This window comes from Lagenorhynchus albirostris, chromosome 14 (genome assembly GCF_949774975.1).
Source record: "Lagenorhynchus albirostris chromosome 14, mLagAlb1.1, whole genome shotgun sequence".
Taxonomy (NCBI): domain Eukaryota; kingdom Metazoa; phylum Chordata; class Mammalia; order Artiodactyla; family Delphinidae; genus Lagenorhynchus; species Lagenorhynchus albirostris.
In genome coordinates, this window is record NC_083108.1 from 61454202 (window position 1) to 61469720 (window position 15519).

Consider the following 15519-nt stretch of genomic DNA (forward strand, 5'->3'; position numbering starts at 1 on the left):
CATGGAGGAGAGAAGGTCATTAGCAGGAATGGATTATTAATGAGGAGGCCTAATTAGGCAGACCACTGAATCACCAGTCTCACTCCGAATCCCTGAAGACTAACAGGGAGTCATCGAGCCCTCAGGGGCATCCGCCAGGCTGCAGGGGGGTGGGCCCCTGAGCACCGAGGACCCCAGTGGTGTCCAGGCCTCGGGGCAGGGGCCCAAGTAGTACCCACGCCATTGCCCTGGGGACCCCCAGCCCCATCCGCCTCTGGCTGAGCCACACGTTTTACCAGCTGAGCCCCTGCTGCTGGGCCGGGGGCAGCCGTGGGCAGCACCCCACCCCCAGCCTCTGACCCCAGCAGGGGAGCCGAGGGGGGTTCCACAGCACAGGCACTGCCCACACAAATGTGTCCGAGTACGGCCTTGGTCCTCTGCCCTAGGGGTCTGCCCTGACCCCTACTGTCCACCCCTCCCCTGGGGGTAGAGGCAGCCTCTGCTCCGACCTGGGCCCACAGTGGGACTCGGTCTCCTCACAGTGAGAGGGAAGCTGGGGACAGAATCTGAGCGCACCCTGCACCCCTGCCCCAGGGCTGCGTGGAGGCTGCCCTCAGGACGGCTTGGGCCCCAAGGACTCTGGGAAACAGGAACTTCAGCATCAAGGTCAGTGTCTCACGGCTACCCAAACCCACTTCACAGACAAGGAAACTGAGACCCGGGGTAGGCAGCCCCAACTACAGAGCAGAGACTGGGACCAGCCGCCTCCTGGCTCCTGGGATTGGTTGGGGTGCATCCTGGGACAGCCCGGCCCAAGGTCATCAGTCCCTTCCCGGCTGATGCAAGGAGTCGGGGGTGGGGTGGTGACAGGCAGAGGCGGGAAGGGCGGGTGGTGGGCAGACTCGCCCACCCCACTGTGTCGCCCATGGGTCAGGGCCAAGGCCACTGGGTGCTCGCGTGGGTGGACAGCCAACGCCTGCCCTGGGAAGGCCATTCGCCAGGAGCAGAAGGAGGGTGGGCCCGTGGAGGAGCCTTAATGAGCAATTGAGTTTGGAGGAGCTGCGATCCCGCTAATGGCCTCAGAGCCGCTGAACTCAGGAGGGAACCATGATGGGCCTAATGAGGGGACACTGAGGGACACTCAGAGCAGTGACCCCAGGCCAGAGGTCAAGAGGGTCTGAATATGAGGGCCTGGGCTGGGCGCAGGGCCTTTGGGACCTTGGGCAGCCCTGAACCTCTTGGGGCCTCAGTTTACCCATCCAGGGGTGCCCTTGGAACAGGGCTGATGAGGGAGGGGAGCGCTCCACAGCAGGGGACGCGGAAGGCAATGCCAGGACCGCATCTGTCTGCTTGTCGCGTGTGGTGACTGTCTGTCTGTGCTGAGTGACAGGGGTCCCCACCCAGCCCTCCCTGTGGGGCTGCCATCTTCTCTTCGTTCCTCCAGCTGCCACCTTTTCCTAACTTGTGCTTTGAAAAACTTTAAACCCTCACAAACGCTGCAAGAGCAGTGTAAGTGGCCATCTGCCTGCCCAGAGCAGGAGCTGGGGGACCTCTCTGTCCCACCATCGCCTTGTGGCAGGCTGTGCAGAGACAGTACTGGCCCTGGCTAGGGCACAACATGGCTTTGAGAGCTTTGGGAGCTGTGATGACTTGGGGGAGGGGCATAATTAAGGTGGTCCTGCTTTGAGGCCAAGGTGAGGGGGCTGCAGAGTGCTGTCAGCTGGTAGTCTCACCAGGTGGGGCCAGAAACCAAGATCAGAAAAAATGACTGACATGAAGGGCAGCAGGTCCCCAGGTCCTGCCCCTACCAGGGCTCTGGTCTTCCTGACATGCTGTCCAGGGCTGAGATAGTCCAGAAACTCAGGGCAGCCAGTACCAGGCCTCCTTTGCCTGGAACTGCCGTATTCCTCTCCCTCAGGTGAAGGTTTCATGAGACTGCAGGCCTAGAGGATTAGGGCAGCACTGAGCAACCACTCACACTTTAGTGAGAATTGGTGGGCTGATCCAGGAGATGGCAGGGTAAGTCTGATAGCAGAGGGGTACTCCCAGGGCCCAGAGGGTCTACAGGCCATGGGAGGACCAGGGATCGGCCAATGGGGGCAGAGGATGTCCCTGCCTGCCAGCCCTGAGACCCAGGACACCTATAGGCACAGAGCAGAGACTCATGGGCTCACTGAGGCAACCCTGTAACCACTCCACTAGCACCCAAGGGAGGGAGACAGGCTCCACCCACCAGGCCCAGTGATTGGGCAAGACATCCCTCTCTGCAGGCGAGTGTGGGGTCCTCAACGTCTGTGTGTGGGTAACATCCAGCCCTGGGGTGCAGGCCCGGGAATTGGGCCGCTCAGGGGTCCAGAGAAACCATACGTGGCCCAGATGACTTGTCCACCCCTCCCCCACACCCCAGCACAAAGATTCCTGCAGTGTGCAGAGCATCAGCAATTCTGATGGGTTTTCATTTAACTTTTTCTTTATCACAATTACTTTGAAAACTATTAAGTGTAATTATTAATCATTAAGTAATTATTATCTGCTCTTATATTAATTTTCTGGTCATCGGGAGTGTCGCAAAGATTTAAGATCTTTGATTGTTAATAATATTTCCCAAGCACAAGGAGGTTTAATGAACCTCGATATATTCCCCCCTGCCTGGATGAGGCAGGGAGGGGCCCCCCCCAGGCTGCCCTGGCGGGGTTGCTCCCCCACGCATGTGTCCTGGGCCCCAGGCGTGACCCAGCCCTCCCAAGCTCCCCTTAGGGCCCCCGAACACCTGGACAGGAGAGTGGCCCACTCCTGGTGTCCATGCCCACCCCACACCCGCCAGCCTCTCTGAGGCCCTGGCACCAAGGCCAACCAGGAGGGTGCCCATCACAGGTCAGGTGCCACTGAGGGCCTTGCTGTCCCAGGTCAGCTCCAGGCCTGTGTGTCCCCGCAGGCCTCACTGACCACTCAGCCCCACCACCATCCAGTGTCCCCAGGAACTCTGGCTGCAGCCCTGTGACCAGCAGACCAGGGAGGAGCCACCAGCAGCGCCTCTCTCGCTGTGTGTCGGCTCTGAGGGCAGGACAGTGGTGCTGGGGATCCCAGCGGGGACAGAGCTGGCACTGTGCGGCAACAGTATGTGACACCAGTGACGTAGAACCACAGTGAGTATGAGCTCCCCGCTTACTTCCCGCTGTTCTCAGCAAGTTGACACAGTGAGGCCGCTGGCTAATGCTGGTCCACGGCCCCTCCTGCTGCCCTTCATGGGCATCTTCCCACCCTGCCCTCAAGGCCTGCTGCATAGAGGGCACTGTGTCACCCCATCTCACATGAGCAAACCGAGCTCAGAGGCAGGAGACTGGTCCAGCTCTGGCTCTCTCGCCCAGGGCCACCTCTGCCCAGAGCCCGGCCCCTTGGCTCCCCAAGCGCTGGCTGGGGTCTGAAGGAGAGGACAGCTGGGCATCTGGTCCAGGCCTCCTTTGCCCTGGGGAGGCCAGCCTGTGTGACGTGGGTGTGGACGGACAGAAGGACTAGCACTTCCTCTGCCCCCATGTGGCCAAAGACAGAATGTGGGTCAGTGTTGAGACAGGAGGGGGCACTGGGAGTGTCCTTGGGCTGGGGTCCCCCAAAGCCCGAGTCCTTCAAGATCTGCCAAGCCTGCCTCTCTCCCGCTCCACATGTCCCCCACAGACAGCCACATCCAACCTCCCCTCAGGTGTGATCAGAACCGCATAAAGGTGCCTGTGCTGGAGTGATTAGTGCCGACTGATGGAGGCTTGAACCCACGATCGGCTTGTCAACACGGTGCTGTGACAGTGGTGCTGATGGCACAGGCGCAGTGATCGCAGTCATGGTGGAAGTGACGGTGGTGGTGGAGTTGGTGTTGGTGGAGGTGGTGTTGGTGGTGGTGGGGGTGGAGGTGGTGTTGGTGATGGTGGTGGTGGTGGTGGTGGAGGTGTTGGTGTTGGTGGTTGTGGTGTTGGTATTGGTGGTGTTGGTTGTTGTGGTGGTTGTGTTGTTGGTGGTGGTGGTAGAAGTGATGGTGGTTGTGGTTGTAGTGGTTGTGGTGGTGGTGGTGGTGGTGGAGGTGATGGTGGTTGTAGTGGTGGCGGTTGTGGTATTGTTGGTAGTGGTGGTGGTGGAGGTGATGGTAGTGATGGTGGTGGTGGTGGTGGTGGTGTGGTGATGGTGGTTGTAGTGGTGGCGGTTGTGGTATTGTTGGTAGTGGTGGTGGTGGAGGTGATGGTAGTGGTGGTGTGGTGGTGGTGGTGGAGGTGATGGTGGTTGTAGTGGTGGAGGTGAGGGTGGAGGTGATGGTGGAGGAGGTGATGGTGGCAGCTGTGGAGGTAGAGGTGATGATAATGATGGTCATGTTCATGGCGACAGCAGTGGTAATGAAAACTGATTCTCCAGGACCCAGAGTTTCCCAGACAAACAATGTCTTGACCACTGTCCCCACCCCAGCCACTGGCCCCATCCTTGCCTGTGGGCTGTCCCTAGAGGCAGCAGGTAAGAGAGCCTAGACCAGACCTGACAGCACAGTGGTATATCTTGAGCTGACAGACAACATTTAATCTTAGTTAAAAATAAATAAGTTCAATTATTGGAAAGGAAAAAAATAACCTAGTATTTACTGCAAGTGAATCAAAGGTGATTACTCTGGGAAAAGTCCCCTTTTTGGATTCTGGGCACCGCCCCCCCTGCTGTCAGGGTCACCACTGGCAGGTAGGGCCACCTTGTGGGCCTGGTGGGAGGGAGCCCAGACTACCCACCCCACAGGCTGGGGCCTCCTTCCAGCCCCCTCCCTGGTGTGACTGGCTGGGCCAGCCTTGCCTCCCCTCCCTGGCCCCTGGTTGGGTGAGGTCACCTCCCCAGAACTGGCACCAGGATCTGCTGAGATTAGGGGGACCCGGCAGTGACCCCAGCCCTGACCACAGGCAGCGTGGGTGATGAGCCGCTGTAATTAGCGTGAAACTTGCCGCCTTTGCCAGGGAGGACAATCTCACCTCAGAAACACACATAGGAAGCAAGTTCAATTTCACCCGAGGGGCCATAAAACCCTTTTCCAATCACCTGGAGCTGTTGGCTGCCAGCACCATTAATCCTGGGGCTGTTATTTAAAGTCAAGACATCACTGGGGGAAAATCAAGCCCAAACCCCACAAGGAGCCACTTCTGTTCCCACAGAGGCCCTGGGAGACAGACGAGTCCCGCCCAGGGGCTGGGCGGGGAGTGGGCGTCCTCGGCAGCCCTAGGATCACTTCATCTTGCTGCGGGCTGGCAGGGTCCCAGATGGGCCCATCTTGGGTGGAAGACTGAGGCCAGCAGCCCAGCCCCACTCTGCCCACCTGCCCGCAGCAGACACCATCCTTCTCCCGGTCCTCAAACCAGCGAACGCCTGGCCCGATCCTCCCCTCCAGATTCCTATCATCCCACAGACTTCCTTTAAAAATCGTTTCCTTGATTACTGAGGGTAACAGTGAAAACACGTAATTGAATCTCCAAGAAATTACCATTTTTATAACTTGCGCCCAGTTCCTGAGATAAATGAACGTCTCCCTGTATGGCGGGCGGCTCATGGCACATCAGCAAGGGGTGATCCTGCCCTTTATCACTGACGTGGGGCCTTCTTAGGAAGAATGCCTCACGCTGCCTCCCGGGAGGCGCCTGGGCTCCACCGCACAGTCCAGAGTGGGACACGGTCGGCTCGGGAGGTGTGTGGGCGGTGGGTTCCTCTGCTTGGAAGCTGTGGGTAGTTGGTAGGGGACCGGAGTCGGAGAGGGTTGAGGGAAGGGCAGCAGAGAGCAGGCCTGACAACAAGGGAGGGGGCTTACCCACCTGCCCCTTCCTGTTGACCAAAGCTGACCCCAGCAGCTAACTTCCCACTGGGCTGCGCTGGGCACCCAAGGGTCCTGGGGCATCTCAGGGTCAGTGCCAGAAGGGAGGGCGGAGTAGGTGACAAGTGTTTGAATGGTCAGTAAGTTTGTGAGCTGGTTAGCTGGTGGGTTTGGTGGTCACAGTTGGCTGGTGGGTGCAGAAACGTGCCTCTTGCTGGTTGGGTGGGTGGGTGGCCTTTTGGGTAGTGGGGAAGCTGAGGTGCCCAGACAAGAGACTGAGTTTGCTACAAGTGTTGGCCGCTGTGCTCAGCTGAACCACCTTCAGACAAAGGACCCAACAGTGAGACTATTCACAAGAGAAAGCTGGGGGGTGGGTGCTGGTCTCTGCTCTGTAGGGAGGGGAGGGGGAAGGCCCCAAATCAGTTTCCACTGTGGATGTCTGGGCGGACTCTGGCCAAGGGCTACAAGCTGGGGTTGCCAGGGGCCTGGAATACTGGCCCTGGAGGTCCCACCTTCCCCTGAAGCTGAGCCCTCCGGAGGAGCCCTGGAGGGGACCGGATGGGCAGCCAGGGAGGATGATGGAAGCCCCGTGCAGGTGGGTGGATGGACGACTGCACCCCACAACTATGCGCCTGCCTCCTTTCCATCCCCCACCGGCTCCCCCCATCCCCACCGCTGTGGCCCTGCAGCCCAGGCTCAACTGGAGGCTCTGGTGGTATGGTCGGTGTTGAAGCCCCAAGGTCAGGTGCACAGTGTGACCTCGGTCCACTTCCCAGCTGTGTGTCCTGGGCCAGGCCAAGGGAGGCTCTGATACTGCCTCATCACATCTCCCCATTCATGCAGGAATTGTAGTTAAAGGGACAGCCTGCCTGGGAAGGAAGCCAGGCTCAGGCCCCAAAAGCCCAGGGTTGAGAGAGCCTGTGTCCCCTCCAGCCTGCATCTCCCAACCCAGGAACCCCCAACTCATGCCCCAGTCCTGACCCACTTCCCTCCGACTTCTGAGGCCCACCCCCAGAGCCCAGACAGCCAACTTCACCACCCCAGCAATTGGTCCCGCACCCCAAAACCCCATCTCACCAGGACAGAGCCCAGACCCCTGGCCTGGCTCCAAGAGTAGGGTGGCTGCCCAGGGGACTGAAGGCCTTAGAAAGGGCTGGGCCCCCCCAGGGCTGAGGCACGGAAGCCTTGGGGGTCCAGTCCCAAGTCCGGAGAGCCTGCACTGAGAACCCATCCAAGGCCCTGTCCCCAGCACGCAAGCAAACGTCCAGTGTGTCCACCTTGATGACCTTGTGGGAGGCAGAGATGGTTCCAGGCCTGTTCTCTGTGCCAGCACCACGTGGTCACCCCAAAACTGTGGCTGTGCCCTGCTGCCCGGCCAGCCCGTCACCCCAGGGCAAGGCTTGGGGCGGCATCTCTGGGCACAGAGCATCAGCGTCCCCCATCCCCACACCACCGCCACTGCTGCCTTGGGGGCTGAGGCAACAATTGGTAGTGGGGGCTCTTTCTCCCCAACCCCTCCGCCTCCTTCCTTGTCCCCCTGCTTCCCAGACACCCTGGAGACCATGCAGGTGACCACAACCTGCCCCTGCCGCACTGGCCCCCTAAGGGTGCCAGACGCCCCAGCCTGCCCCCTGCAGATGGGCTCTCACCTCCCAGCGCCTGAGCCACGTTCTAGCCAAGGCCTCACAGTCTTGAACCTTGGACCCCCCTCACCAACTCTGGCTGCCCACTGACAACCAGGCATCATGTGGCCAGCCCAGGGCTGCTAGCAAGGGTTGGGGGTGGTGTTCCCACACTGGGGAAGGCTCCCCCCCATTCTGGGAGCCCAGACCCTGGGCAGGGAGCAGGCGAGGGGCCGGAAGGAGTGGGGGGTGAGTCCCAGGGTCATTTATTTCAGTGTGAACAGTGAGATGGAACCAGCAGGAGGCATTCAGACCCCCACAGAACTGCAGATCCAAGTGGGGAGGGGGTCTCTCCCCCAGCACTGCCAGAAGCTTAGGCCTCAGTGGAACCACCCCTGGCTCCTCCTCAGCCCAGGGCTGCCCCTGCCCTGGGTTTGGGGTTCCCCAAAGCCTGCAGCCCGTCTGCAGCGTTCTGGCGCCATCTAGTGGTGGATCCTGGGACCTACACAGAGCCAGCCGGGAGAGGATGGAGCATCCTTCAGAGGGAGGGAGCACCTGCCACCGAGGTCTCCGTCGCTCACCTTACCCCCAGTCTCACTCAACCCCTTTGGGCCCATTGCCTGGACTCAGGGATGGACCCAGAAGCTCACGGCCCAGCAAGAGCTGGCTAGGGGCAGAGGGTGGAGAGCGGGGTGGGCAGATGTCCTGGATTCTGGCCGCGGTATGGACTTGGTGAGGTGAGTCCAGCATTGACCATCAGGTGCTCTGGCCATGCTGGCTTCCCGGGCACCACTGTCGGGCTAGCAGGGGCAGATGGGCATGGGGGTATCGAAAAGGGGGTGAACCTAGCTGGGTGAGACCCTCTTGGGGGGGATCTCTGGGCTTAGGCAGGGTAAGCACACCCAGTTCACCCACCCTGGGGTGCAGGAGGCCCTGCAGCCGCAGCACAGCCACCTCCCCAGGCTTCAGCCCTCAGCACCCTGGCTGATGGTAATTTATAGAGAGTATTTTCCTTGACATTATCTCATCTGATTTTTTTTTTTTCCTGCACCAATGATCCATGGGTCTGATCACTGATTGAACCAAAACAGTCTTTCCTAATTTACAGATAAAAGTTAGGCTCATGGAGAGCATTGCCTTAGTTTGAAATAATTTTCTCATAAATTTTGCTTAAATCTGTAGTATCAGTTATTGATTTTCTGCTTGACAAAATAAGTGAACAAGTAACAAGCATTATTGCTGGAAAAAAATTTAAAGCTCCAATCATACCTAGATTCAGGCATAGTTTTCCAAAGTAACAGTTTCCATGGTTGTGATTTTATATTACACATATACGGTATCATAGATTTGTCAGAAAATTATTTGTAGATCTTATGATAAAAAACATTTTGACACTATCTCGTGGTGAATCTCAAATGTACAGTCTCCTCTGATTCTTAAATAGAAAATGTGAGCAGCAGCTGTCCAAAGAGTCACCGAGGGAGGGGAGACAAATGGCCTGCCAAGCCCGTGCCCTGGGAGCTGCTCAGTCACAGCCTCTGAAATAGAACCACTGTGGGAGGACCCCATGGGCCCACCCCCAGCACCGCCTCTCACCTTCACCTTCTCGCATTCCCAGGGCCCACCCCCAGCCTGTTTTCCATCCCGAAGGGCTTCCCCACAGGCTGGGGAGGGGAGGGAGCTGCCCAGCGCTCAGCTGCCTGTGACCACTCGCCTGCAGTGTGCCTGCGCTCTGGCCCTGGGCTGGGGCGGTCACTCCCCCGGCCACCCACCCTCATGCAGTCACACCCAGTGGACCTGTCCTCCTGGTTATGGGCCTAACCACCCCTTTGTGCCCCAAGAGGGCACAAGACCACCCTCAGAGCCCCATGGGTCCCAGCCTCAGGCCATCTGTGTCTGCTACAAACTCAGAGCACAGGAGAACTGGGAGGCCCTGGGAGGAGGTGAGATCCCAAGAGTGACCTGAAGCCCCAGAGAAGGGGGTGATCCCCAGCCTGGGGCTGCTCCAGGAAGCCTGCAGGGCCTGAGGGTCTGAGGGCTGGAGGGGGGTTCTGGACCAGGGCCCTGATTAGGGGATACACAGATGGGACTCCTCCTGAGGGGCTGTGGCTGGTCCAGGGACCCCAAGTTCCAGGTCTGTTTCCCAGCTTTAGAAATAAGCGTGGGGCCTTGAATGTCGAGGCCACGGTGAGTCCTGGCAGGAGCAGGAAGGGCGCGGGCCTCCACACCTCCTCTCCCTCCGAAGCCCAACCCCTGCTCACAGGCTCAGGCTCCCTGAGGCTATTGGGCGTCATGGCAACTTGGGCAGGAAGCGGCTGCCATGGCAACTGGTGTCCAGGGAGGTGCACACTGCATGACAAGGAGGGCCTTGGCCTGGCTCTTTCCACGACGCACTTGAGCCTCGCTTCCCGCCATGGCAAGGAAATCTGACGATGCAGACTCTCCCCGACCCCATCCTGGAGCCCTGACTCAGTTCAGACCCTCACCCCAATCAACAAGGATTTGCAGGGTGCCCCGCATACATTACCTTACCTGTCCCCATTTGTGGAAATGCCACCAAAGCTGAGGTTCCCTCTGAGAGCCCCCCACCCTCTGGGCCATTCTCAAGCTCAGGGGCACTTCACAAGGACCACAGGGAGGGTGTGAGGAAGGTTTCAGGGTGTTGGGTTCTTCAGGGCTGGGCTGTGAGCCACCAGCAAACTTCCCAGATGGGGCGCAGCCAGGGTAAAGCTTGCATCCAGGAACATGGGGTTCCAGGCCGGGACACGGTGGGTGGGGCCGAGGCTCCTGTGTCATGGGTTGTCCCAAGCACCCCCTCCTGCACCCCGCCTGGGTGCCCTGCCTGGCTCCTGAGACTTGAGGCCTCTGCTAGCAGTTCCCGGGTTGCAGCCACTGTCCTTGCTGTTATTACAGGGGGTCCCCAGTCTCCATGAGGAGATCCCCTCTCCCCATTTAACGTTCCCAGGCACCTGCTGGCACCTGACAGGGCGCCGCTCCCCGCCCCACCCCAGAGGCCCCCTCTTCCCCTGGTGGCTAAGCAGAGTCTGCTCAGGGGAGAGTTCAGGGGACCGCTGATGCCTGAGTGGGGCTCCAGGCCCATCTTTCCCAGCCCATCCCCAGCCAGAGCCTGTTGCTAATGCTTCACAGATGCAATCCTAGAAAAAGAGTGACCTCCTGGGGCTTGGCCACCTGTGTCCAGTTAGACACAGCCTGTGAGCTGTGCATGCCCCCTCCTCTGTGGGTGGCCCCCGTCCAGCAGCCCCTGTAGTGTATCTGTCCTACAAAGAGGACAGGAGTGAGACCATCAGCAGATAAGGGATTTTGACAGACTTCTTCAGACAGGAAGCGGGAAGCGGGGGCTGACATAGCAGGACAGGGGCTGACATCACCTGGGTGTGGACGAGGCAGGGCATAAAAACTGGGCTGGCTAGGAGACGGCTTGGGGTGGCCTCCAGCACGTGTGAGGGACGGCAGGTGACACGGGGACTGCCAGGCAAACTCCCCAAGCTGTCCCCTTCTCCAGATGTCTGCCCAGAGGCAGGAGGCCTTCCTTCCAGGGGACTGACTTTGGGACACCCCGGCTGCTAACGGGGAGAGGAACTCCTCAGCTCCATCCTGCCTCCCTATGCACAGGAGTAGAAAAGCCAGACATTTGAGGACAGGGACTAATAGGAAGTCCTACCAAACAGAAAAAAAGAACCACAAAGAGAAAAAGCAGGAAGCAAAAGTTCCCCTCCCTGCAAAATCCACGTTATCCCTAAAACAGAACAGGAAGCTCTGAAAAAAGAATAAGGGAACACAAAGAACAATGGAGATGTCTTGAAATTTTAAAGCACGATTGCAGCACGGCCTGCGGGTAGCAGCTCCAGGGACTGTGGAGCCCCTGAATTCCTGTGGGAAAATGCCCTCCGAGCTGACTCTGCCCAAACTCAGCCAACAAGCGTGAGGTCAGAGTAAGTTGCTTTCAGACTTGTGAGGTGTCTCATGATCTAGTCACAAGGGGCAGATGGCTCCCAATCTCAGAGGCTAAAACAAGCACAAGTCAGTCGGGCCTTGGCAACTTGGCCGGCCCCACGTGGTGGGTCTCTGTGGTCTCGCTGGGCTCTTCAACCCAGCTCCTGGCAGCTGGGGACCCGCTGGGATGACCAGAGCCTCCCTCCCCACAACCTGGTATCTGAGAGCAAGGTCGTGCCCCCCTCCCACCACAGAGGGTCCCCAGAGCAGCAAGACAGTCACAGCCCAACACACAAGCACTGTTCAGGTCTCTGCTGGTAAGACTCCACTGGCCCTAGCGAACCCCCAGGCTAGCCCAGAGCCCAGGGTCACATTGCAGAGGGCCAAGGACCCGGGGACAGGAGGGATTTGCGGCTGTTTCCACCACACAGGCACTCGGGTTTCCACTGACCCACCTTTCTGAGGATGCTGCTTGAGGATGTGCTTCCACAGAACAAGGGAGGGAACTGAGAAAGAGGAGGATGTGAGGCAGGGGCTCCAGGAGCAGCGGGGGTGCGGTGGGACAGATAGCACCACATGATGTTGTAGGAAGGGAGGAGAAACCATTGTGGGGCGGGGGCTGGATCTGTTTCCGCATGGGAGGCACGCTCTGCTGTCACTGAAAAGACCCCTAAAGTGGTGAAGACCAGGCTGGACTCTGGTCCCATCACTGAATAGGCCATGGCCTCGGGCAAGTGTCTTCACGCCTCAGTCCCCCGCCTACAGGGAGAGGATAATAATAGTCCTTGCAGGACCATCGAATGTTCAATAAATGATTTTTTTAAAAAAACTTGGAGATACGTTAGGTGAAAAGGCCAGGCTGTAGGATGATCTCTTCTGTGTGAAGAGAGACCATGAGACGTGCGACCACCTCCAGAAAGGTCTCAGCCACGGGGATCACAGGCTGGGGGCAGGGTCACACTGGACACTTCCTGTTGTTTGACTTTGTTCTAACCATGTGTCTGCATGATCTGCTGTACATTTTAAGAAAATAGTTGAGGTGGGTGTGGTGGGGACGATGCAGAGGGGGTGACCCCCTGAGGTTACTTGAGGAACAGGGACATGGTGGGAGGGGCCCTGCCAGCCCTGCTCTGACCACCACCCCAGCCCATTATGACCTCCCTGGCCATGCCCAGGCCTTTGTGACAGGTGCCCCTGAGGCACCTGTGAGCCATGACACCCAGAGGGCCCTCAGACTTGTGAGGTGTCTCATGATCTAGTCCCAAGGGGCAGATGGCTCACAGGGCCATCTGTAAGAGGGTGGCAGCTCAGGCCAGGCCAAAGCCTAGACCTGGGGTCAGGAAGGGGTCACAGGGAGGTATGGAGGGGCCGAAAACCCTGGGACCCCGTGGCCACTCCCACCCCCAGTGCCCCTAACCCCCAGCTTCGAGCAGCCATGGAGGATGCCTGGACCCACCCTGCCAGGGGTTTGTAAGGTGGCCCCACATGGTGCCTCTCAGCTCCACCCACTCAGTGGAGTCTGCCAGGCCTTTCCCAGCCCCGGGGACAGGGGGTGGGGGGCCCAGGGTCGGTGACGAGGTACCTGGGAACTTTATCACAGCTGAAGAGGGAGAGATGCAGCGACAGAGGCCACGAGACCACCCGGCGGGGGCGAGACAAGGACAAGTAGAGACGGGGCTGGGGTGGGGCTGGCCCCTGCACTCAGGCCACGAGCAGGGGACACCCACGCAGGGGGCGGGGCCCAGCTCAGGGCCCAGACCCTGCCCTTGCCCGCCCCTGACCCCAGGGGCAGGGACCCTGGCCTCGCCCAGGGCAGCCCCCTCCCAGCTCCAGAGCGTGCTCCTGGGGCCTGCAGAGCAGTCCTTTCTCCAGCTGGAGCAGGAGAACCAGAATCTGGTGAGTGCGCTCCCAGCCCTCCCAGGCCCCAAGCCCTCCACCACCGCCCCCTTCGACCTCCTGCCTGCGAAGTGGCTGTTCCCATCTCTCTGCCCCCACCCCCAGAAAAGGCAGAACCAGGACCTGCGGGAGCAGCTGGGGGCCCTCCTGGGGCCGGGGCAGCCGTTCCTGCCCTTGTGCCCAGAGCACTTGAGCTGCATGGCCCTGACCTGGGTGAGTGCGTGGCGGGGTGCGGCCCCAGTAGGACGATGGGAGGCTCTGGAGAGCTCCCTGCCACTCCATGCGCTACCCTCACCCCACTCCCAAGCAGTCCTTGACCACGGATGCTGCTGATGGCCTTGGGGCTGAGCTGGTGGCTCCTCTGCAGCCCCTTGAGCAGGCCAGCGCCCGGCCCCTGAAGGACAGGGCCCCTCTGCAGCTGCTGCAGCAGGAGCTGTGCCGGGGGAAAGAGTCCTTCGTGCAGCAGTCCCAGGTGGGCCCCGGAGGCCGGGGGCGTGCGGGGAGGAAGGAGCTGACCACCCGCCAGCCCTCCCTCTGCCCACACTGTGCCTTCCCCCAGAACGAGCTGCAGCAGATCCGACTGTCCTTTGAGAGGAAGAAGATGGCCATCACCGAGGTGCCCACCTGCAAGGGTGGGAGGGGGCGCTGGGGCAGCCACCTGTGACGTGCATCCTGCATGGGTCCCACTCCTTGGGGCGTGACCCAGTCTCCACCCTCCACCAGGTGTGGGACGGCGTGGCCGAAGTACACATGGCCCTTAACAACCAGGCCACCGGGCTCCTGGTAGGTTCCTAAAGGCAACACCCAGAGGATGAGGGGGCTGGGTGGGGGCAATGGGGTTGGGGGACCAGCTTTACCCTCTCTGCCCCCCAGAAGCTCAAGAAGGACATCCGGGGGGTGCTGAACCAGATGGAGGACATCCAGCTGGAGATTCTGGGGTGATGTGCAGGGTTGGGAGCCAGCGGGGCCTGGCTGAGCCGGGATGGGGGTAGGTGTCCAGGTCAGGATGGGGTGGACCAATCCCTGACCCCTCCCCAATTCCCCTGCACCAGACCAGGTGGTGCCAGGCTGAGGTGGGGGGTACATGTGGCGCTGACTGTGCGCTGTCCCCCCCCACCCCCGCTAGGGAACGGGCCCAGTGCCGCAGCCAGGTCAGAAAGGAGCAGCAGATGGCGTGCATAGGGGTAAGTCCCCCACCCCACCCTCTCCCTGGAGGCCCCGCTTAGGGAACTGGAGAGGATCCCTGTGACCAGAATCACCCTTGTCCTGAGGGAGAGCAGGAACTCGCTCTGACTCAGCCCCTCTCCCGCAGAAGGCGCGGCCTCAGCTGGGATGTTCCGAGGGCCTCAAAGGCCAGCTCTGGTAGGTGGCCGTCCGAGCTCAGGGGCAGAGCCCAGTCCCCAGGAACTGTCCCCTGGGTGCCCCCACCCCCTGACCACAGCCGTCCACAGGCTGCTGGCCCTGAGGTTGCTGCTGGGCGCCCTGCTAGCCTGCACCGCCGCCTACGTGTACATGGTGGACCCCGCGCCCTTCGAGGGGCTGGTGCCGCCCTTGCTGAGCCGCGCCACCGTCTGGAAGCTCCGGACCCTGCTGGGCCCGTTCTTGCGCCTTGAGGTGGACGACTTCCTGCCCTTCTAGACCGGAGGCCCAACAGCCCCAGCGAGGAGGAAGCAAGGCGGCTGGTGTGGCCCAGGGTGCCCAGCGGCAGTGCCAGCCCCCACCCATGGCACTGCCACGCACCGGTCCCAGCCCAGAACCTTGGAGGAGGGTGGAGGCGGGGTCTGTCCTGAGGGCTGGGTCTGCGACTGGACATATAGTAGTGACACAAGGCCTGTGCACTTGTTTCTATGGAAATGGGGGTGGGGCACAGGAGGCTTTGCCGCCTTCTGAGGCGGATCTTGCAGTGAGGGTCCCTGCCTGGTCCCTAGGGTCCCACTTGCAGTGGCGCCCCTGCCTCGTCCCCCAAGCCCCATCCGCTGCCAGGGCAGCCTCTCCACAGGACACCCCCAGACCGCCCTGGTCACCAGAAGGGCTCTGAGCAGAGGGTGTGCAGAAGGGGCTCCACTGAAAGTGAGACCCTCAGGCCTCATCCCTGGGACTGGCGGACCTCGGAGATCAGGGACTCTTCACATAAGCCTGCGGCTCTGCTGTCGCTTCACATAAGCCACGTCCCTGTCTGGCTGACCACCCCCCTTCCCAAACCACCCAGCCACCACCCGTCCCCCGGCTCCTGTTCCCTCCCCACCCCAG

At 60.4% G+C, this 15519-nt stretch overlaps 1 protein-coding gene across 1 annotated transcript; it reads left to right on the forward strand.

Annotated features, from left to right (window-relative positions):
- The first annotated feature begins 12732 nt into the window (after positions 1-12732).
- On the forward strand, positions 12733-14907 carry CCDC188 (coiled-coil domain containing 188). The gene is given in 9 exon segments (XM_060121980.1): positions 12733-13269; positions 13375-13482; positions 13637-13741; positions 13829-13885; positions 13993-14052; positions 14143-14207; positions 14396-14453; positions 14582-14631; positions 14721-14907. Coding segments are annotated over 9 exon segments (1227 nt in total).
- The last annotated feature ends 612 nt before the right edge of the window (positions 14908-15519 follow it).